Consider the following 24102-nt stretch of genomic DNA (forward strand, 5'->3'; position numbering starts at 1 on the left):
GGGGACCTGCTCTCACCTACACGCACCTTCCGCTGAGCCCGGCACCATTATTCCATCTTCATACCTTTCGGAGCGCAGAATCTTGACCTTGACACCGTAGCACGGCGCGCTCCTCATCTATGAAGACAACTCCTGCAAGGAACACGAAAGACAAGGTTAGACATTTAAAAAACATTCAGTTTAAGGTTATGCTATCATCGCACCACTCGCTCCCCTTTAAACTACCACTTACTTGTCAGATCAATGCAGATTCATTTCTCTTCCATCAGGCCTCATCTCGGGCTCTGAAGCTGCCGCTTAACCGCAACTTCTCCTATTCGAAAGAAAGCAGAAGAAAGACATTATTTAAGGAGCGGAGGACAGTTTTGAAAGCAAGATTGGAACGAACAATACAAAAACTTTAAGAAACAACAGGCAAGAAGCGCCAAGAGAAAGAACAAAGATACTTACCAACACGAAGTGGCATAGTCACAGCTGGACTGGACTACCACGTGCAAGGGGCCAGTGAAGGAACTTGGTCCCGTAGTACAAGCGCCCCGGCCGGAAGAAGCAGGACGGAGAGCTCATCATCAATAATTACCAGGAGCAGTGCTTCCACTTACCGCAGCCCACAGAATACTCGCATGGGGAGAAGCCGGACAGGGGTGATCACATTCCAGGGAGGGCTGCAACTGTGCCCCAACGTCCCCGCAGAGACCAGGTGAGCGTAACAAGTTGGAATACCATGCTCTTAATGAAATATGTCATCTGCCCATGTAATTTGCAAAAGTGACAATTGTAAAAAGGAGCGATTTATGTCATAATTGATTTTTTGCAAAAATGACTGTGGGATGGCTTTGTACCTCATAAAACCGAACCCCATAAACTGAGTCCCCTCCTGGAGGAGGCGACCAACACAGGCTGACCTACCCGGTTCTTAGGAGTAGGTCTAGCTTAGTTCTGCCCAACAATAAATCCTGTGATGTCACCCATCTTTTATAAAGGTGGGAAGCTCACAGAGACAGGACACTCTCTTCTGAATTTACCAGCGCCTGCGCATCCATATATTCCACTACACTTTGCAAGATTGCAGACTCTACTGCCAGGCCAGAGCATAGCTGACCCTATCCAGGCAGGACCATTGATTCAGAAACCCCACTGAAAATCCCAATAACTAGGTGGGAAATGCTGTGGTACCCTTTTGGGAGTATCCTGTGACCAGACCAGCTTTTTACCACACTACCTACATGCCAGCTGTACCCTTGCTATCCAGTAACCAGACAGGCCCAGCTGTTTGCTGTTAGGAGAGCCCGCCGTGCTGTGATCAGAGCCTTTGAGTCCAGAAACCCGGCTGGCTGCCCCAAATTTCAAACTCAAGTGCTGATTGTGAGTATTTCCCCATCCCATAGCCACACATAGCATACCACATCTTGATACCTTGTCTTTGTCCTACTCTATAAGTAATCCAGTCCATACCCTGGTAACTTGTTTAAAACTGTCAGAATTCTCTGTATATCCTGTCCCTGATCTCCAAGTGTTAGCATCATTCTTCTACTCATCTCTGTCTTGCATAGATCCTTAGTCATATTCTGAATAATTTAAGTAATTCCCATATAGAGCTGAACGCGGGGTGAAAAGGTTAACATTGCAAATTAACCTTGGAGCGTACTGTGTCTTTCTTTAACAATTTAGTCTTGATCAACTAGTTTAAGTAAAACTTGCCCTTTCTTTCCAAACTGACTTTCTCTGTTAACTTTGTATATTTTCCCAAAACCGAATCTCCTTCCACATTGATAATCTCATCCAGGTATTCAGCTAGAGTCACTCTTTCACTTCTATATTATCACTGTGAGGTGCATATATCACCCAGCCTAAAAACCGCATTCCGATTCTGTCTATTTTACCCGTTAAAAAAAAAAACGTTTTGACATTTAAAACTGCAAAAAGAGGACAATGCAACTTTTCAACGTGTGATTTTGGCTGCACTGTGTTCTTACTTTCAAGTTGCTTTCTGAACCGTATGCCCTTGGTTGATACCTTGCCTTGTAATTGCTAGTGATATTACATCCCTGATACTGTGATAAATCATATTTACCTCATTTATTCAATCACACGTTTAAATTATTACCAATTCCGAGTGTCATTTCATTAAATTGCAAAGGGTTTTAAAATCTATTTTGCCTCTTAATTTGTGAAGGAAGGTCAGATTTTAATTATGTTTGCTGCCTAGTATCCCTGTTACCTTGTTGCTCATTTCTATCCACTCAGAATTTGATTACTAGGGGTTTGAGGGACCATTGCAGGGGGAGATCTTAACTCAGGTGCTATCTACCCGAACAGTAAAATTGCTCCTAGTCATCTGTGCTTTGGATATGTTATAACAGAAGGTCAAACTAAGTGTATTTCATCATTTATTCTGTAACTATCACCCCTTTGGTGATTGCTGCCAAATATTAAAATTGTGTGATCTCATTTGAATTTTAAAATAAATAAATATTGTATTCCCACCTACCGGCCTGGTTCATGGTCCATAGTGACCCGGGGTATTTGTAAAAGGGGGTGTGGGATGAGTTGGGTGCCAGCTCAATCTGAATTCATAGAAAATAAAGAAAAAGTATTCTAATTGAGCGCTACATCATAGGCTAAGGGCAAGAGTCCTGGTCCGGTGTGTGACGGCCATCATAAAATTATCCTGCATTTTCTTAAGTGCTCTACGGACATTTTAAGCAAACGGAAACCGGCGCTCCTATGCGACACCAGGGTTGTGCGTGCCTCGTCCCGTCAAGCTAAACATTAGAGGAAATGATATGGAAGCGTCATCCATTTTCAATCGGTTGAACTTGGCATGGAATGTGTATCTAATCACGCTCGTCCCAGTACAGGAAAGAAATGTTAAGCATTCCTAGCTCATATTGTCAGCTGGTGATTTAATGAATTTAACGAACTGTGCCACAAGGGTATATTGGTGCAACTAAATAAAATGAGTCGAAAATGAAGGTCTCACGGCAGAGAAGAAACTACTGTTATTACATGCCCTTGGCCCAGAAGGAAAACGCAAGTATAGAGAAATATACTTGCACTAACTGATTTAGAAGCCAGAGATATTGATGCACATGAGTGTGTAATAAGACTACTCAACAATTATTATGCACCAGAGACGAATGTCACCATCAACAGGTTGAATTTTTATACAAGGGCACAAAAGGAAGAAGAAACAGTGGAGGAGTATGTGTCTTCTCTTAAGAAACTGTCCGCACGTGCACATTTGGTGCAGGAATAACAAAAGAGGAATTGATTTGTGATCAAATTACAATATGATATGATATGATATGGCATTTGTAACGCACCTATAGACAAGTCTTTCAAGGCGTGATGAGGCAAGGGAGGGGAAATATAGGGAAGACAGACAGAGACAGCGATCCTACTAGGCCAGGTGCCTTTGAGATTGCACAGGTGCAGGGGAGAGGGGAAGTGGAAAAATGCATGGGGAAGAGGAGGGGGGGCGGTGGATAACAGTAAAATAAATAATAAATAAATGAGGTGCAGCCAGCTGGTGGCAAGTGCATGGGTAAGTGCAGACATCAGGTGTCAAGTGCAAGTAGGGGCTGTAGGGATACAGAACAGTCCCTGACTGCAAGGGATGCCACGGGGGCAGTGCAGGTGTGCAGCTGGGGGGGAGGAGAACTGGGCCCGAGATCAGAGGGTAGTCAGGTAAACCAGTGCAGGTTCAGATTCAGCCAGGAGATCAGCAGGGGAGAGGAGGAGAGAAAGCAGAAGCAAAGAGGAAGGTCTTGAGGTGCTTCCGGAACCGGAGATGGTTCTCCTCAAGTTTCAGAGAGGCAAGGAGGCTGTTCCAGAGGGAGGCCCCAGCAGAGGAAAGAGATCTACCACCAACTTGCTGCTTGGAGAAGCAACTAACCCTGGTGAGTGAGTGAATAGCCCGAGAAGGAACATATTTAGGAAGAGAGAGTTGAAGGTATTGAGGCCCCAGGCCCCAGAAGGCCTTGTGGACAATGCAGAGGGTTTTGAACGTAATCCTCGCCGGTACTGGGAGCAGTGCAGAGATTTCAGTCCTGTAGAGATACAATCCCTGGGCTTCAGGCCAAGGACAAGTCTCGCAGTCCTGTTTTGGATGAGGTGCAGAGGGCGGAGAGTAGAGGCAGGCAGATTTTGAAAGAGGCTGTTGCTGTAGATTACCTTAGAGAGAACCAGAGCTCTTGAGACAGTGAGCTTCTGGGGGAAGGAGAGGAAAGGAAGAATACCTCTGAGTAGGTGCAGCTGGTAGTGTGACTTCTTAGAAACATCAGAAATGTGAGGAGAGAAGGAGAGTGTGGAGTCGAAGATGACCCCGAGGTTTTTAGCTTCACAGGTGGGAGCAGGAAGAGGGCAAAGAGAGGCCGGCCAGAGAATGACAGGAAAGGAGGGAGTAGGCGTGCCGATGAGGAGAATCTCAGTCTTACTGGTATTAAGGCCGAGATAATCATCGGCACATCACTCCTGGATATCAGACAGACAGTCAGAGATGAAAGATGGAGAATAAGTGGCGGAAGGGAGCCTGAAAATCAGTTGAGTATCATCCACATAGCACTGAAAGTCGGGGCAGAGAGCGGCAATGTGCTGGGCAAGAAGTTCCAGGTATTGGTTGAACAGCAGGGAGAGAGGCTAGACCCCTGCGGAACACCACAGGTAGAGATAGAGACAGAGGAGAGGAAGGACCCAAGTTGGACCTGGGAAGGTCGGTCAGAGAGGAAGAAGAACAGCCAAGCCATGGCCTGATCAGTGATAACCAGGTTGAGCATGGCATGGTTGACCGTGTCAAAAGAAGAAGCGAGATCAAGTAGGATGAGGACACAGCGATGTTGGAATCAAGGTTAGATAGCAGGTCTTCACGGATGTTCAGGAGAACAGTTTCCGTGCTTCTGGCAGCTCTGAAGCCAGGAGACAAGCAACAGATTCAGAGTGAGGATTGAGCTGGGAGATGGCCAGCTTTCTGGGATTTTGCCTAGGAAAGGAGCGATGGAGATCGGACGATAGTTAGCTGGGCAGGAAGGGCCGGCAGAGGGTTTTTTTAAGAAGAAGATGCATAAGGAAATTCGTCAGGGGGAGGGGAAGACTCCTGTGGCAAACGAGTGGTTGTAGATATCAGCCAGAGCAGGAGCCAGGTTGTCAATGTGGTCCTTGATGGTTTTGGAGGAACAGGGGTGAACCTGTTTTGATGAGACTTTCATAGATCGAACTTGTCTAAAAACTTTGTCTGAGGAGAACAGGGTAAAGGCAGAGAAGGAGGGAGGAGAGGTGGCCGAAGAAGGGCCAGAGGAAGAGCAGGGAGTAGAGGGAGGAGGGGGAGAGCAAGAGAGAGAGGACAGGATGTCCTAAGCCTTGGAGATGAAATGAGAAGCTAGGGCTGTGCAGAGGGCCTGGAAGGGACAGGAGAGGTAGAGACTGCAGCAGGATTGCCCACCTCCTTTCAGATTTTAAAGAGTTCGGCCGAGTTGTTAGATGCCGCAGAGATGGGGGCTTGAATGTGGGCTCTCTTCTTGATGCAGACGGAGAGCTGGTATTGCATTTGGAGCAGGAGGTAGGCCAGTTTGTCAGAGGATGTACCGGAAGCATGCCATTTCCTCTCAGCCACCCTGCACTTGTGTTTAAGGGTGACCAACATTTGAGTTGTACCAAGAGTTGCACTTGGCTTTGGGCTTCAAGCGGACCCTCATGAAAGGGGCAAGCACATCGAGAGTATCAGACATAGCAGAGTGGAGCATGGAAAGGGCTGTGTCAGAGTGTAAGTCAGCCACAGGTGGCGAGGGGGGCAAAAAAGTGGCAGTGATACAAGATAGGAAACACGCTAAAAGCCCGGCAATACAAGATAGGATATGGATGGTGGGGGACCCATCTTTACAACAAGTGCTGGCGATTGCTAAATGAATAGAATCACTTAAAGATGTTCGAAAGAGTTAAAAGATAAAAAGAAGGAAGAACAGCAATCGAGTGATAGCAAGGATGAAGAAGTAAATGATTAGGCTTGTGTGGCAGTGGTTAAAAAAAATAAAAGAAGTTCACAGTGGGAAAGAAGTGGATGGGCATGGTGAAGTGAGACCCAAGAGCAAAGATCGAGATGATAATGTGCTCAGAGAAAATATAAAAAGTTTCAAGAGAAGCACATATCGATCAGCAGAAATAAGAGTCAGAGATAGATGTTTTAGATGTGGCAGAATAGGACACTATGCATCGTCCAGAATGAAGGGTCGAAAATGCGTTTGACTAGATATTTTGGGAGCAATGTGCAATTTAAGGGTCGCACAGCTGAGATCAAACTGTATGCTGCAAAGAAGGGCGTAAATGTTTTGGGTTGGAAAGATCAGGCCAAATTGAAGATTCGCTTGGACCGATGTGAGAGCGACCCTGTGCTCTATGTGTGTGCCAATCACCAAGAAGAAAATGTGTTTCTGACAAAGTTAGGCTTCCAGAAGGTGTACGCACATAAAATTATCCTCAAATCCAGTGCGATCCCGGTCGTACACAAGAAGGCGAGAGCAGTTCCTTTTGCGTTGATGGACAAATTGAAAGCAGAATTGGACAGGTTGGAAAAGGAAAATGTGATTGAAAGGATAGAATCCCCATTATGGGTGAGTCCCATTGTAGTGCCGGTTAAGAAGAACGGGATTCTTTGAGTCTGTGTGGAATTGAGGTATTTAAATAAGACATCCAAGTGGAGAACTACCTGATGCACATCATTTCAGAAATGTTGAACTGCATCGAAGGGGCGAATGTGTCTACCACATTGGATTTGTCGAATGCCTAAAATCAGATACATTTGACAGAAGATTGTAGAGACTTGACGGCTTGTATTACACTGTTTGACATGTTTCAGTATAAAATAATGCCATTTGGACTTGCCTCAGTGGCTGCCGTGTTCCACAGGGCTATGACTCAAGAGCTCAAAGGGCTCAAGGGAACTTTGGTGTATCAAGATGATATAATTGTGTTTGGGAAAGGAGAAAAGGAGCATGATGAGAGATTGGTGATGGTTTTGTGGAAGTTAGCTGAAAAGGGGTCTAAAGTATAGAGAAGTAAATGTAAATTTAGAGAGAGGGAGGTGGAATATTTAGGGCACATAGTGTGTCGAAATGGATATCGCCCAAAAGTGGATGCTGTAAATGCCATAAGGAGCACTCCAGCCCCCACAAGTAAGGATGGTGTAAGATCATTTCTAGGTCTTTGGGAATACTACAGCAAATGTGTGCGTGATTTTGCGTGCATGATAGAACCGATCCAGAAGTTATTCAAAAGGATTCCAAGTTTGTGTGAGATGAGAGTTGTATGCAAACTTTGAATACGTTAGGACGACATCTGTAGTGCTGTGGAGTTAGGTGGATGTGTGGTCGGCAGAGAGACTAGACTCACGGTGTATGCCAATGTAGTAGGACTGGGAGCAGTGCTGTCTCAGATGGTAAAAAGGATCTATGTGATCCGACCACGGCTGATTTTGCCGCGGCCGGAAAGTTTGCATGAGAAAGGTGCGAACCACCAAATGTTTGCACCTTTCTTATGCGAACACACGTACATACCCACACCCCCACCCACACCCACAAAACACCCATGACATACCCCCCACCCACACCATCAACAGACCCCCACCCACACCCCCAACATAAACAAACCCCACTTACCTTTGTCTTCACGCTGAGTCCCTGCAGCGCCAGTTCCCTTTCACTTCTGTGATCAGGAACTGGCCCCTCAGGGTCCTTTTCTTTATTTTTTCTTTCCCTCGCAACCCCGCTCACTATACTCTAAAGTATAGTGAGACACCTCCCGTTTTAATTTTTTTTTTACTTACTTGCAATGCTACCACCAAAGGTTCGAACATTTGGTGTTTGAACCTTTGGTGGTAGCATTTTTAGAACTTTTTGTTCATGCAACCATTTAGATAAGGTCTTTTTGTAAAATACCTGGTAAAAAGGCAGGAAAAAGTGATTTGCTATGCCTCGAGGGCTGTTACAGATGTGGAAAGTAGCTACTCAGTTAGAGAAAGGGAATTGTTGGCTTGCGTGTGGGGTACAGATTCTTTCCATAAGTATATTTGGGGCAGAAAATGTATGGGGTGCACTGAGCATAAACCTTTAGGATAATTATTGATGGTGAAAGGTCTGTGCAGAGCTACCCAGAGATTAGCAAGGCTGAGTGTGAGTTTGCAAGAGTATGATCTTGCCGTGAGATATGTGCCTGGTGTGAGAAATAGAGTGGCTGATTACCTTTCCAACTTGCCTGTTGATAAAGATGATGAAGAGGAGGACCATGAAGAGGAAGTGGTGGCAGTGGTCAATGAAGTGGTCTCTAGAGATGAATGGTTGGAGGAATTGAAGGGAGATGAGGTACTAGAGAAGGTGAGAGAGTTTACGAAAAATGGTTGGCCACCTAACAATATGCTGGATGAGAGAGTCAAACCATTCTGGGAAGTTAGAGATGAGTGTTCTATGGAAGGTGGAGTACTTGTGAGAGGTGATGAGCTGGTACCACTGGAGAAATGACGTGAGGAGTTGTTGGAGAAGGCTCATCAAGGTCATGCAGGATTTACTATAACCGAGAGGAATTTGAGAGCGAAGTATTGTGGCCAAGCATGGATTTGATGGTACAGAGGTTTGTGAGGAATGGTTGGCCTTGCCAGAATGACGACAAGAGTTATAGGATTCAGAAGGTGGAGAACAGTGTGGTGGTCCAACCAGAGGTTGCGTGGGAACACTTGGGAATTGACATTGTGGGACCATACAATAGGTTGGTTAGAGAAAAGAGATTCTTGGTGGTGATGGTGGACAACTGTTCCGGATGGGTTGAAGGTAAGTGGGTCAGGAGAGATAATAAAGTTCCTTGAACAGGTTTCTAGATGAGAGGGTTATCCAAGAAGGATATAAGTGACAATGGAGCGCAGTTCAGGAGTGCTGTAATTCAGATGTATCTGCTTGAAGTAGGTATTAATTGGACGTTTTCAGCACGTTATCACCCTCAAACAAATGGAAAAGTGGAGAGGTGTAATAGAGTTATGGGGGAGGCAATGGAGCAAGCAGTAAGAAACAAGTGGAATGTGGAGACAGTAATTGAGGTGCAGTTATGGTGTAAAAGGACTTCAGTGAGAAATTATTTGGAGAAATCGCCCTTTGTGATTATGAGGAGCAGGCAGCCGAATACTTTGCTTAATCCTGCATGGGTAAATGTGAAAGGGTGTGTACGTGAAAAATCTACAACTTTGACTGATGTGTGCGAGCCAAATCCTTGCAAGATGAGGTTCAAACTAGGTGAATATGTGAGGATTAAAAAGGATGTGGTACCTGGTAAAGGTGGTTAGAAATATTCTGACCCGGTAAGAGAAGTATACGACAAGTCTGTCAGGGTTGAAGACGGGACTGTGTGGAACATGTGCAGGTTGAGTAAATGGAGGTGGAGTGGCAGAGACTTGACTGTGTACAAGGGTAAGAAAGTTGATGTGTGGATGAGTGAGGGTCAATGACCAGAGTGATAGGTTGCATGAAAGTAACCCATGTGGAGAAAGTTATGTTGATGGTGCGTTCCAGATCTCGTAGACCACCTATTTGGTATAAGGACTATTTCATGGGATGAGGTTTGTTATAGATGAAGTTTGTTCACACTTTCTCTCGCGATAATTGTATTCCTAAGGACAACTGTTGCATTCCATTCTTTGTACATCGTTTTTTTGTTTTTTAACTGTTTGGGAACCCGACATTCTTCGTTCATTCATTGTTGTTCATCTGTGGTGAGGGGGATGAGTTGTGGTTTGTATATTTGTTAAAGTTTCTCGTGATGCCACGAGAGTTTGGAATGTGGAATAGGGAGTGGAAGGTGGAATGTGGGGAGGTGGACAGTTGGGGGAAGGAGCAGAGAATGTGCAGGATGCTCTTTCGGCTCGCTTGATAATAAATAACAGTTTGATCTTACTCGCAAGCTGTGCGCGTAGTGCGCTTAGTGAATCACTTCACTACTGGTGTAATAAAAATGTCTTACCAGGCCTGCCTTCAGCCGCTCGACTTATAAGCACTATGCGTGTCCTCACTGAAGTCCTGTTAAAAACAAGCATTGGCAAAGCCACTGACAGCCTGTTTAAAACAAGCACTGACAAAGCCAACATTATTGGGTTGTGCACAAGTTTTAAGCTTTTGCCAGGCACTGCTACTAGATGCCCAGGTACTCGCAGCCGTTTGCACCTGCTACCAACAAAGCGTAGTTCATACCAGTACGGCAGTGTCTGGTAAGTGCCTTTCCCATGCCTACAGAAAAGCCCAAACTGTTGGCATTGCCAAGGCTTGTTTATTCCTTCTGTCTAGTGTACATTTTTGACATTGCTGATCACATTCATTGTATTGCCACCAGTCACATGTCTTGTGATATCACTTACTGAGATTTCATTGGGTGCATGAAGCACTTCTGCCACCCCTGGCACTGTAGAGTTTGTCATGCACTGGTATCCTGGATAGGTGAGCTATGAAGGCTAAACAAATCAAATGCATTGCAAAATCAATGCAAACATTAAGCAAAATGTAGTCTTATCTGTAGCAAGCTCCTCTTGGGTAATAACTGAGTTCTACAGATCTTAATGAAGTGTACTAAAGCATGTCATGCGAAAAAAAGGAACATTCTATGAAAGCAAAAAAAGTGCACTATTGCCAAAGAACATAAAGTTCCCTAGTTGAAAAACATGGATCTGTGCTAGACCTTATCTCATTTAATGGCACGCCCGGTGCTTTAAGTGGGCCGGGGCCAGCCGGGACGAGCCCTGGCCATCTCCAAAAGGGGGCCCTGCGGGTCCGTCCTACCACGCTGGGTGGGTCATTATCCCCCCACGGCCGCAGCCACAATGGGAGATAAGCTCTGATTGAAACAGGCAGCTGTGACTGACAGTAGTGTCAGCCAGCCACAGCATCTAACTGTGCAACGCTGTGGCTGCTTGGCACTTCTGTCAGTCACAGCAGCCGTCAGAAAAACTGCGGTATCTCCAAACTGTGACTTCCTCTCCTGACCCGCAAGAAGACGAAGTTGCAGTCCCTGTGTTCCCTGTGGGCATAATAATACCTGCGTCCTCAGCGGGTGACCTGTGAACCTGGTGGCCCATGCCCTGCATATTCGATCAAGGAGCCCACGATTGAACAGCCTTGGTTTATTTATTTATTTATTTATTTATTTATTTATGTATGGCTTGTTTGTCGGAAGTATCCGACAAACAATGCATCGATAAATAAACAAACCGGGTCGTGGTCTTTGCCCGCTCTGTACACGACGTGGTTAATTTCTTTATTTATGCAGTGTATGTTGGATACGCGTATCCGACAAACAATGCATAAATACATAAATAATCCATGTCTGTTCAGGGAGCAAAACGAAAAGTGTCGAAAAGAAGCGATAGAAAGAGGGGAACAACGGAGAGAGGAAAGGAAACTGGGAAGGAGAGAAAAGAGCAGATCGATGAAAAAGAGAGATAAGTAGGGAAAAGCTGTGGTAGAGGTGTCTGCAGGTGTACCGGATAAACAATGCATACATAAATAAGCCTGGTCCTGTGCTGAGGGGGAACAGTTCTTGGGTCACATGATGCCTCACGGCCGTAGACCGCCCGGTTTGTTTATTGATGCCGCGTGTGCTGGGTATATTTATCGATTTAGAGTGTAGCAAGCAGACTGTGTTGCACTATGCACTCAGTTCCATAGGCCAGGCCATTTGCACATGTTCGTCTTTAGGCCACGCCCATCACGTTTTAGACCACCCCATTATGCAAGGCACGCCCATGGATGAAGGCCCCTCAATTTCTTACCCCTCTTAAAGCACTGGGCACGTCCCAGTGTAAGCCGAGTGTCTGGTTTCAGAGCGCTCATTTGCATACTATCTGGAAAGAGCGTAGTCGAGCGCTCTGTCCTTTCACGCCGCTTTCCCGGCTTCAGGCGAGAGAGTCATGCCTTTCCTGGACCCTGTTGCCGCGCTCTTGCTTTGCGTTTTGTCTCTGCTTTGTGGGCTCTATATTAACCATGGCCGGAAAAGCAACAAATACAGTAACTTTCCTCCCGGTCCGAGACCACTCCCAATCATCGGGAACCTTCACATCCTGAACCTCAAGAAACCTTATCTGACCCTCAAAGAGGTAAGCACCGCGAGCACGGCTTTGTTTCCTCAGGACAACACGCGCAGAATTTTATTTATAGGCGCCGTGTTGCTTGTGAAGAAATAATTGACACCCGTGGGAGCAGCGAGAGGGGAAGAAGATGGAGCAGACACTGCCTGATACTAATTCTACTCCCAGCCAGCTCTAGGGGGCGATAGAAAGGCATACACAAGGCGCGCGCTCATGTCTGCAGACCATGCACTGATTACTTTTGGTAATCTTCATTACACCTAGGGGGTCATTATAAGTTTGTTGGTGCGGGAAAAGGGTCGGTAAAGTGGCGATAGTTCTGTCACCAGCTCTTTTACTGCACTGCAAAACTTTTGCCGGTGGGGGTCAATGGGAGGTTATTGCTAAAGGCAGGCTTGGGAGATGACGAAATCCGTCTTTTGAAGCTGGCAAACAGCACAAGTGCCCTTTGGACAGGATTTAGGGAGGAGTCCCTGAGAACCAGAGCAGCTTGCTCTACTGCACGCGACGCATGCACATTCCCCTTGCTTTGCCTGAATGCTCCTTGTGTGAGAGTAACACTTGCTTGGTTTTGAGGTGTGCCATCTCTTGACATGAGTGGAATAGTCACCCGTGGTGGAAATGGAAAACATCTGGTGGGGGATCCCACAAGGCCTGGGGTGGAGGCAGAGTTTTGGGGGTGGCCGGTGTCTGAATAGGCGGGGTTTAGAGGGGGCGGAGCTGGCAGGTGATCTCCGATCAAAGGAAATGTCTAAAATAATAGTTTAAAGCAGCACAATTACTTTCACGCTGCTTCTTTTTCAAGCTATATATCAATTCCACTTTAAACCACTTCCATGGCACTGGTGCACCCAAAATATGATGTCATTACTACTTGAAAACCGCTTGGGGTGCCATCATCTGATGAGGTGTGAAGGCAAGCAGCAAGCACTGGGGCAGGGCTTGCAGTCAGGATTAAGGACGGAGCCACACTGAGCCTCGCAAACCCATTTAAGTAAAAGAATTGAAAGGCCCTGCCACTGTACCTGTGTGAAGGATAGCCATAGACACCACCTACCTTGACCCACTGTTGCCATGTCCCGGGCTATTGGGAACATTGGTGCCAGGCAAAAAAGTAGAGGTCAACGGTTGGGGAGTTGACAACCCATGAGGGTATATGGGTCAGGCAGACACTGTTGCATGGGGAAAGTCTCTCATGCCCCTGGACAATCCCAAGGGGCTCAGAGAAGGATCACTGGGGACAAACACAAGGAGCCCGGCTGTTGGCAATTGCTTCCTTGCACTGGTAAGCAAAGTGCCCTGTTCCTACTAACTCCGGTGGAGCCAGTGCTAAGGAGTGAACAGGAGACAATCATAAGGTTGGAATACAACACTGCCTGCAATTACAAAAGCTTTATTTTTTTCTCTTTTTTTACTGCTTGGCTAATACTAGTATTGGCAGAACGTAAAAACACCCAGCAATCAGTGGTCAAAGTGTACGAAAATAAGTAGTGTATCTATGTTCCCTACTGGCCTGCACCGCTCCCCACAAACCCCACCGCCACCCCGCTCCCTCCCACGCACAATACAAACCCCAAAACACATGTGCCTGCTGTTTAGGGAAACGTTCAGTGCAGTGCACTGAAAAGTGCAAGTTTCAACTTCATCCTACACTATTTTAAAATGAAACCGTTCTGGAGCGGTTTCTTTTTAAAATAAAATCATAGGAACCCCGAATGTTGCATTAAAAGCAATGCCCTGTGAAAGCACTGAGCACAAAGAGTAATTTACTCTGTGTGCAGGGTGCTCTCACAGGGCAGATTAGATCTGCCGGGCCCACGAATGTGGGAGGCTGCTCCGAGCAGCCCAGCCCCCACCTTCGGAGGCCCGGCAGTGTAGTCTGCGTGGGTGCAGTGCCTGCTTTGAACGTACTCGTAGTGACGATGCAGGCCAGCCTGTCCAGGTGTCCTGCTGTTGTGCACTCATAGGGGGGCGGAGCCACAAGTGCGCTCATGGCAGCAGTGAGCTGCTCCGCCCCCTACGCCATTCCATTGCAGGAGTTTTTTTTTTCCTCGAAGCCCAGATGGAGAGCATGGGTTTGGTGTTTGGGCGACTGACTAAGGCTGGATCCTGAGATCCGGCTTCACATCTGGTGCCGGATCTTGGATCCGGCGAGAGTCGGCCCAGTGACCAGCACATATAGTCACACTTGCCTTATTTTGCTGGTAGGCTGCGGCAGAGAAGGCGAGTGACACAAGGTCCTGTGGTGGACAGAGAACCAAAAGAGGCCCTGGAAATAATTTTCAAAGTGGTCCCATATAAGACATTTTAGCAAGCCCAACCCTTTTCCTATCAGAAAATGTGGAAGTTCCCACTTAGAAAAGGCCCAGGGTTCAGAGGTCCCTATTGGCCAGTCCACCCCTGGATACAACCATCAGTGTCTTTCATTTCAAATGAGCAGACAAGTCACGTGCCATAGGTTGACAACTGCAAAGGGGAGTGGGAGGAGCTGGAAATCCATTATGATTGCTTTTGGGAGGGGACGCTTGATTGATTGCAATGGCAGGGAGCAGCACAGTTTTGAGAGTCTGTGACACACTGGACAGTGCCTGTCTCTTGAGGTGAGTGGACCATACATGTGCAATTAGATGGCACTTAGGATGAGGAGCAGGAGGAGCCTGGAATATTTGTTGGCTGTTTCTAGGACAGTAACGCTTGCCTGATTTTGGTGGGAGAAAGCAGAAGAAATTGATGGAGGCTGATGACACAGCAGTGAGTGTCCATCTCTTGAAGTGCGGGGATGTGACAGGTGCCATTGTCTGCCACCTGGGAGAAGGAACAGGAGGAGCAGGAAATCCCTTGGGGAGATTGTGGGAGGGTCACGCTCACCTGATTTTGCTAGGAGGGAGCAGCAGAGATTCAGGGAGACAGGGTCCCAGCAGTCAGTGTTCATCTCATGAAGTGAGCGGATGGGACATGGGCCATTGTGTGACACCTGGGTGGAGGAGTGGGATCTCCTGCAATCTCTCAGGCAAGCTTGTGGGGGAATCATACTCGGCTGATTTAGCTGAGACAGAGAAGTAGACATTGGAGGAGGTCGATGACAAAGCAATCCGTGTCAATTTCTTAAAGTGAGTGGAAAAGGCACATGACATCAAGTGACACCTAGGGGAATCCATGATGGCAGCTAGTGGAAGAGTCATGCTTATGTGCCTTTGGTTGGTGGGAGCAGAAGAGGTTCAGGGATGCTGGTGGCACAGTAGTCACTGTCTCTCACTTCAAGTGAGTGGACGAGACACATGCCACCAAGTGGCACCTGGAAGGAAGAGCAGAAGGAGCTTGGGATCCATGTGGGCAGCTTGCCAGAGAGTAATGCTCATGTAACCTTTCTGGAATGAAGCAGCAAAGATTCTCAGGGAGGCAGCTGACACACCAGCCAGTGAGTATATAACACATTTGGAACCACATTTCATAACCCAAAGGAGTGATCGGAAAGAGGAGATAGGCTACTCCAGGTCTTTTACCTTCTGCAGCAGCACCTGCTGTGTGCAGTGTGGTGCCATAATTGCACATGGTCAATTAACTCATATTCTGCACACCCTAGTCATAGGTCAGCCTGTGCAGCCCGGCAATGAACATGTGCTCTTTAGATCAACAAAGAAAGTTGAATATTCAATCCATCCACTGTTTGAGGAGCAGAAGGGAGTGGAGTGCAGATCTTATCGACCGAAGAACAGGGTATAACTGTGCATAGAGTAGTTGGATAGGGGAATGGGAAATAAATCCCAGGTCTCTTTCTCTGCCACCCCCATCCACTGACAAGTTGGATGATGGCCAAAGAAAAGATGATGAGCTATCAGAGTCGAGAAGGGAACAGGCACGGCTGCTGGAAATCAGCGATACTGAGGATGGGGAACAGACTGGCACCACAGATTTAGAGACTGTGGTATTAATAGAAGCTCACACCCACCTGTGTACAGTCTCTTTGAGAAACAGCTTTCCTGTCACAGATCAAAAAGCACATCACGTCAGAGGCGTAGCCAGGATTGTATAACAAGCAGGTTCCTGAATTTGACCTATTTGGGTCTACCCAAGTGACATTAACATCTGTAAATGTCCACACAGCGCTGCTGAGTGGGCATTACATATTGTGGGTGGGCCTTGCCTGCTCACGCCCTACCCTGTCTACGCCTCTGCATCACTTCATTACATGGCATCCAGAATACAAAAAGAGTCAGCATTACCACACCCAGATGAGCTCAGCCTGTCTGCTTCTATCCCACAATGAAAATTAAAAGTAGGGCAGCATTAAAAAAAGCATGAAGAGCAACTGAATGTTGCCAATGGCATACTCTGCCAGAAAACTGTGTGCCGAAAGACAGCAGCAGCCAACATGGCTGCCACATCTCTGCAGGCTCATAGTCACAGACGTGGGAAGAAGTACACAATTCTGAGGTGCATCCCTCTCCACACTGTCAGTCAAGCAGCATATCTCAGCATGTTTGCAGTTACCCCTGAAAATACTGCAGCTGTGCTTACATTTAGGAGTGGAACACCAAGCTGTACCCTCTGTACCCAAGCGTTGCATAGCAGTGAATCCCGATTGCATCAGGCCAGTGAGATGACAGGCAGAGTTTGCTCAATACTAACCTGGCTTTCATTTTGGAAATAGATCTCTCACCTTACAGTTTTGTAGAAAGGCCCTAATCTCCTGTGGCTTATGGAAGAATCTGCTCCCCAATGGAAAGTTCTGGACTGCTATTTCTTCTCTTGAACAGAAGCACCAGAGTTTTACAATGAGGTTATCGCTACAGTGGGAAGGGTATTGTGACCATGGGAAAACATTCACCTTCACAGTGGAAATGTAGACCAGTGGTCAGAGCATTGACTATATGACTCTCACGGAATATTGGGATGCTTTTCCTTCGTCTAACTCCCAAGAGAGGTCCTAGAGTAGTCCAAAGGGGATGCAGGTGTATGCAATTGAGAACCAGGCAACATTCTGCATGCAAGGGTGTCAAAGCAGAAGCTACAGGGGAGTTGACATTTGGAAAAAAAGTGGGGAAGGTGAAGGCACAGTGGCTAAGGGCTTCTAATTTTCATTTGCACTTTGCTGCAGCAGACGATGGATCACATGTCCATGTCACCTTATGAAGCGGCAACACAATATGCACCGCCTGCTTTGCACATGCCCTCCACACCATGATCGCATGCTGTTTCAGCAATTCGCACACTGTGAAATGAATGGTCACTGTGGCCTAGAAGTTCAGCTTCAACTTCAGCCAGGCTTACTACACCAAAAATACAATGTGCTAAATTAAGGTGGACCACAAGTTACCATTGAAAAATATGAAGATCTCAATAACCACTTGCTTTTAACTGTACTTTATACCTGTTGGGCAGGCTGCCTGATAGTGAGCAAAAGAAAACAACCCCTAGAGAGCACTAGCCAACCATTTCTGTCTACATTTTAAATGCATGCTCTTAAGAAAAAACACTTTTTTCTCTGTTCAGTTTTATGTACGTTTAATAAATACATTAATATGAGGCAACATTTTGAAACTTCATATCAATTTGAATAAATAGAAATACAGTGCATATTTTAAACCTAACACACAAGAGAAACACAAACAATGACGTTGCTACAATTGTATACATATATCTATATCCTGAGAGGGTTAGCTCAGGAGCAACATGTTTGGCTTTGAAGCAAGACAACGCAGCGCAACAAAAGTTCAAATCCTGATCCCGTGCTTAGAAACCAATCTCTGGTATTTAGCCCGCGTTATGAAAGAACACATAATTCTATACAGAATGCTTTGAGAGAAGCAGGTCAAGACAAATAGGAGCAAAGCCCCCGTTGTCAAGGTCTATACAAATCCCACAATAGATATCAAATGAACATTATAATTAATTCAGTTTATAAGTGACGGATTTGAAAAATGCATTTGGTCGGGTCTACTTAAGCACTTACATTTTGGCTACAAAGGCCATTTATTTAGGGCTCAGCCCTCCTCAGGACGCTATAGCATATCAGGTAATAAAATCGCAGCAAAAATGTCACCGGTAAAAATAATCGCAGCAAAAATGCTGTGGTTTGACCCGGTAAAGGTGTACCCCATTATACCATTTAAGGGGACCAGGGTCCAGGGGTGGTGGGGGTGTCCCCCGCATCCTTTTCATGATTGTGGCGGCAAAACCACAGCATTTTGTCGCCAAATTTTGTATACACAGCCATTTTTGCCGTGATTTTAAGACATGGAACCCGCTATAGGGCGTATTCACGGGCCCCTGGTATTAGTTGGATGAATGGGGCCTTCTACTAATGTAGGAGAAAGTAGGGGGATTTAGTTCACAGCCATTTGTTTTTAGTACGTGTCATCATCTGTAACAATGTGTGTAAAGTATTTTAATATGCGTATTTGCCCATTGTGGTTCTCCAAACGAATGCACGGACCTGTCTTCAGTAACAATGCATCCTATGTGAGCCCTTCAGTGCCATCATAGATGATTGCAACGCTCACAGCAGAGCTCTAGGCAGAGCATCATTTTTAAAACTGCCAGTGACAGCTGCTGTCTAATGTCTGCTCTGTGCTATGACCATAAAAGGAGGGCCATCACAATGAATCCCTGAGTGGGACATTTCCGACGTTGTACCTGCTTGAACTCCACCTGGCGAACATGCTGAAGGCCCATGCCTTGACAGCTGATGCCAATGAGGCACAGCAGGTGAAGGACCTGCTTTAAAACATGCATGATGATTCATGGGTAGTTGTTATCCCTTATGGTCAGTGGTGCTCTTGTATTACTTGCCGTATGGTTATTTGTTTACCCCTTTTTGCAGCATTTCACAATTTGTATCCAGCAGTAGGGTGGTCTTTACATCTGGATTGGTTACTGGACCTGTACACAATCAATGTAAATGAGACTGTGTCAGGTTCAAAGAGGGTTGTTTTAAAAAAAACAATGTATGCGTTACTATTTGCATTGTACTTTTATTTCAAAGAAGCAACCTCCATGAACTCCATCTGTTGTGTGTATTTCTTCCAACAGTCCCGTAACACTGCGCGACTCCTCAGTGGTACGCGTTGCTTTTCCAGGCCAAGCCTTATAAAGGCTAATGCCCAGCTTTTCAGCCACACATGCATGGTAGCCAGAGAACCAACACTGTAAAACTGGGCTTCCATCTTGGAAGGTATTGCCTACTATATGGATGTATGGCAAACAAGCACCTTTCAACCGTTCTCTATATACTTAGAGATCCGGAGTGCCGCCTCATATGTTTATTTTAGTTTAATCTTGTTTTTGGAGGTTGGGCTATGATTCTAGCATTAAATAAACAAGGTCTTCCAAAGTTTATAATGCCCAATTGCATATTGTAGGGTTTATTACAAATATGTAGCCCTTATTGCCTCCCATGTTAGATTTTGAGTGGAAGTAATAAGGGTTTGTGGGGCACCTACCTCACATTCTAGGCAGCCCCTCTTGTACATCTCTTGCATTCTAAGCTGCAGTGTATGCTTATATCGTCCGAGTGATGTTTATGAGGCGAATAGCACACAAAGACTTGATGTTGCCTTAGTTACTGCTGGGTATCAGCTGATGTCTGTTGTTAAACTGCAGAGACATTCTACAGAATTGTTTATATAGTTGCTAATGTTTGCCAGCTCATTTGTTCATTTAGAACAATTCTATCGGTCTGCAGGTGGTAGATCCTTAATTGCTCTCTTTTAAAGAGAATAGAATGCCCATCACTTCCCCGTCTGGGGGTGATGATCTTCTCTAGGACTGTCCAAGTGAAATCTGAGTGGCCACGTCCTTTTTCTAGAAAGTGTGCTACCATGGGGCGGTCATTTTCTGGGTCCTTATGCAGGACCTGTGTTCCTCAATGGGTGTTTTGATAGGCCCATATATCTTAAACTGCAAGGACACGTAATAATGTAAATCAAGTTGGAACTATTGCGGTTGGTGAGGAATTATTGTTGACATGAGTAATACCAGCTGATGTCGATTGATTTACTTATTTTTGTCTGTGGACACTCTACATATTGTCCACAAGGGGGATTTTCCCCCTTTGGGAATCAGGCACCTCAGACAATGTCTCATTTTAGCGTTTTGTGTATTAAAGATAATTTCAACACACAGCTGCCTCAAACATGCTAGATCCCTACCTGCACTCTATGTTCCCATCCATTGGGTATCAGGCACCTCAGACAATGTCTCATTTTAACGTTTTGTGTATTACAGATAATTTCAACACACAGCCCCCTCAAACATGCTAGATCCCTACCTGCACTGTACGTTCCCATTTGGGATTATCTGAAATAATGACCAAGCGTAGAGGCTTTTTACATTATCTGCCCGGATACAGACCACCACTTGGTGTATGTTATTTGTTTTTCCAGATCACAGGATATCTCACGTTTGAGTAGGTCTCACAATTGCCCGTCCTGATGAAGACTGATATAGTTACTGCATTTCACTTCTGGCACAAGGCCAAAACACAGACGTGTCAACAATTCCATCACCAGACAGTGCTCATCACGCAACACTGTTGATTAAGTTGATTGATTTGGCATCTGTTAAAAAAATAAAAAAACATTTAAATAAATATATACTACGCCTCAGGTAGGGCGAAATGTATTTTAATCAAGATTGGAGTCACTTTTGATGTATTAGTTTGTCTCAATCGTTTTGGTTGTTTTCCTATATAGGGAATGTATGCTTTTCTTTTACCTGTGTCAACTTTTTTTGATTCAATGGCCCTCATTCTAAGGTTGGTGCTAGTCATGGCGCTATTAGTCCATGACTAGCACCAATACCGGTACCGCCACTGACTTGGTGGTGTGGGGACTTACCGGTCCAGTCCGACCTTGTCGGGACCGGTATGTCCCCATTTGAAAAGCCATTCCCCATTCCCATTTCAGCCCCCATAGGGCTCAATGGAAGGGGGAAGGCATCAATAACGGTACTGTAACTTGCGGTACCATTATTGACCCCGGTATCCCTTTGCGGGTCCCGTCCTTAACGCCTGGTAAAACCAGGCATTATGGGAGGGGCCCGTAAAGGGACCTCGGAATAGGGCGCAAAGGGATTACCTGCACCGGTTTCATAACCGGTGCCCGGTATCCCTTTAGTCCAGGTCGTAATGACCCTCAATATGTTTCATTTGTTGTTGGTCAAGATAACAATTACAATAAAATCCGGACTCGCCCTGATCAGTTCTTTGATTTATAGAGGCATGTTTCCACCTGGACTGATCCGGGAATAGCCAGGAGCCCCTTATAGTTTTGGATATTCTATGTAATAGACATTGGTAAGATTAAAACAATGCTTTTTAACGTTTGTTCTTTTGACTACAAAATCTTTGCCATACTTCTTGTCCCTTCCTAACCACACGCTGCAAAACAAAAACCAAACCAATTAGTGGGCTGTCTAAACAACTATTGGCCCCCAACCAAAATGTACTTTTGGTTGGGGAGCACCTATGTTCGTTATGACTGTGTGGATGGTGAGCAAAATGTTCATCTGCCACTCCCTTGCATTCCATGAGAATGCAAATTTGGTGCTAACATGCACACAATGTGCACGATAATGCATGAGTAAGTTGCTTTTACACGCCATGTTTTATGAACCTGGCAATTTACACAAGTCCAGTGCATCATCTTTTCTGAAGCAAAATTCTCATTTAGCCTGGTCATATTTGCCCGGCATAATGTCAGATAATAAAACCAACTTTCGAACCACTTATAAAGTGTGGTGCCATCCGTTGGCTCCTCTGAGTAGACGGCAGCCAAAGGGAGCAGTGAAAGGTTTTATGATCATGCCTGCATTACTAGACAGCAGAGCTTTGCCATAAGTCTTCCACCACCAGCAGGAATTCTGGGAATGCAGCAATAAAGAGCATACTGGTTACACAGCACCAGCTCCCAGTAACTAAGGCCTATCGACAGCACAACGAGAAACCCACTAGGAAATGAAATACATGACACCAGATGTATATTGCATGGGTATTAAAACACAAAAGCCCTAAAAATGACAGAAGAGAGTTGAAGTCTTACCAAGACAATCAGACTCAGCAGCGTCGGAAGTATAGGCGCTGCTGCCGGTTTATAAAGGAGTCAGTAGGAACAGCTTGCAGAGTGACTGCTGCCCGGGCTGGAAGCTGGCTGCTGCTTCTGCAACCAGCTGGGCACAGTGGGAAGCAGAGCACACGTGGTGCGTGTCTCTCCGGAGCTGCGCGCTTCTCCAACGTTTGCTTACAACAGGGGTCTCGGCTGACTTATATCTCGTGCTCATAGTGAAGCAGAGTGGCTAATTGCCACAAGAAAATGTTTCTCCATGCGCCTTTATGCTGCTAGCAGAAGCAGCCCTGGAAGCATCTAGTCCACAGCCAAGGGGATGCCGGCAGCAGAGCCAGGCTGCAAATGGCTGCAGCTTGCCTCGAAAACAGATCACTCAAAGTCAGACTTTAAACATAGTCCTTCAGGAGTTCAAGTGACAAAAAGCATTGGTGCACACACATCCAAATACAACCGGCATTTTGATCCTACTTCGGAGCGCACGCAGGTCCCTGGCCACAGCAGCAGACGTGAGCAAGAAGATCAAGGGCCAATTGGTGCTTCGGTCATTTCATCCCACAGCGTCAGCAAGTTGTCATGCCAACTACATACACTGTTCCCGAACTCCCCTTGTACAGTATCTTCTCATTTACAGTAGCAATGTTTTTGGCGATATTTGTGGCTTATGCCACAAAGCCAGTGGTCGAAGTGGGTGGGAAGGGTTGGGAGCAGAGCTCCTCTACTTTTTTTTAATTAGGTTTTACTGTTCCTATTCTTTTATTTTATAAAGAAACCGTTCCGGAATGGTTTCAGCGTAGGAAGAAATTGAAACTTAAACTTTCAGTGCACTGAACGTTCCCTTAAACAGCCGGTGCATGGGTTTGGGGGTTTGTATTGCATGAAGGAGGGGGCGTGGCAATGGGGGTTTGTGGTGAATGGGTGCAGGCCAGTAGGGAACACAGTTCCACTACTTCTTTTCGAACATTTCGACCACTGCACAAAGCATCAAAAACAACAAGTTCACTATACAGAAGGTGAAACCATTGGCAGGCTGGCAGCTTTTCAAATCATATTCACTGGGTTTAATCTCCGACTTTGTCTCAACCGAGCTTCTGGAATGTGAAAGGTAAACAAACACTCCTCTTCCCTGTCCATTCTTTTGAAAACAAAATAAAAGTCAAACTGTGCACATTCCAATTAGTGATTACATTGTGGTTGCTATTGCCACTGTACTAAACATTCTATTTCCTTAAGCTTTTTTCAAAAACATTGAGGTCGGTAGCAGTGCCACTTTTCAGTATGAGGCCATAGGCTGCACCACAGGGGGTGCGAAGTTAAGGTGGGTTTAGTTGAATTTCAGAGATTTTGTAGCATTGAGTTCTCATCATAACGTCCCTGCAACCAAAGTTGTTTCCTTATTTCAAAGTTATTATCACAATGTATTACTCACCTTAACACTGAAACTATATTTACAATGTATTAATCAACTTAACGTCCCTGCAACTGAAGTCTCTTACTTGAATTTCAGTGTTTGTTATTACATACATAATTGACATGAATAACACGGACAATTGGGCTAATGAAAACGATGTATCATATGTAGAAATGAAAATAAAAAGAAAATGTACAACCACATTCCCCTCAAATAAACCTGCTCTTGAAAAATGTTGTTTGCATATTTACTTAACTTTTTAAACTGTTGATACATAGAAAGTTATAAAGTGTTACAGTAACTGTGTACAAAGACTACACTCAATAGAGCTTAAAATAAATCTTTGCAAGACTACTGCCCATATATATATATATGTAGATGTGTTTTAAAAAAACTGTTTTATAGCCGCGGCTACCAAGGATACAGGCGTGGCTAAAAGTGGCACCGACTGCATGTGTTTCCACATGGCTTACACATGGGATAGCCGCAGATATAATAAAATACGTAAGGATATGTCATTTTTT

At 45.5% G+C, this 24102-nt stretch overlaps 1 protein-coding gene across 1 annotated transcript in view; it reads left to right on the forward strand.

The window, feature by feature from the left end:
- The first annotated feature begins 11830 nt into the window (after nucleotides 1-11830).
- LOC138453178 (cytochrome P450 2K4-like) overlaps nucleotides 11831-24102 on the forward strand; it is a 557377-nt gene continuing 545105 nt past the window's right edge. Inside the window, exon 1 of the mRNA XM_069605777.1 lies at nucleotides 11831-12115. Coding sequence (XP_069461878.1) covers nucleotides 11930-12115 — 186 coding nt within the window. The 5' untranslated portion in view covers nucleotides 11831-11929. The remainder of the gene's footprint in view (nucleotides 12116-24102) is intronic.

The sequence above is a fragment of the Ambystoma mexicanum genome, chromosome 4p, assembly GCF_040938575.1.
Source record: "Ambystoma mexicanum isolate Mex_15411 chromosome 4p, UKY_AmexF1_1, whole genome shotgun sequence".
In the NCBI taxonomy this organism is placed as follows: domain Eukaryota; kingdom Metazoa; phylum Chordata; class Amphibia; order Caudata; family Ambystomatidae; genus Ambystoma; species Ambystoma mexicanum.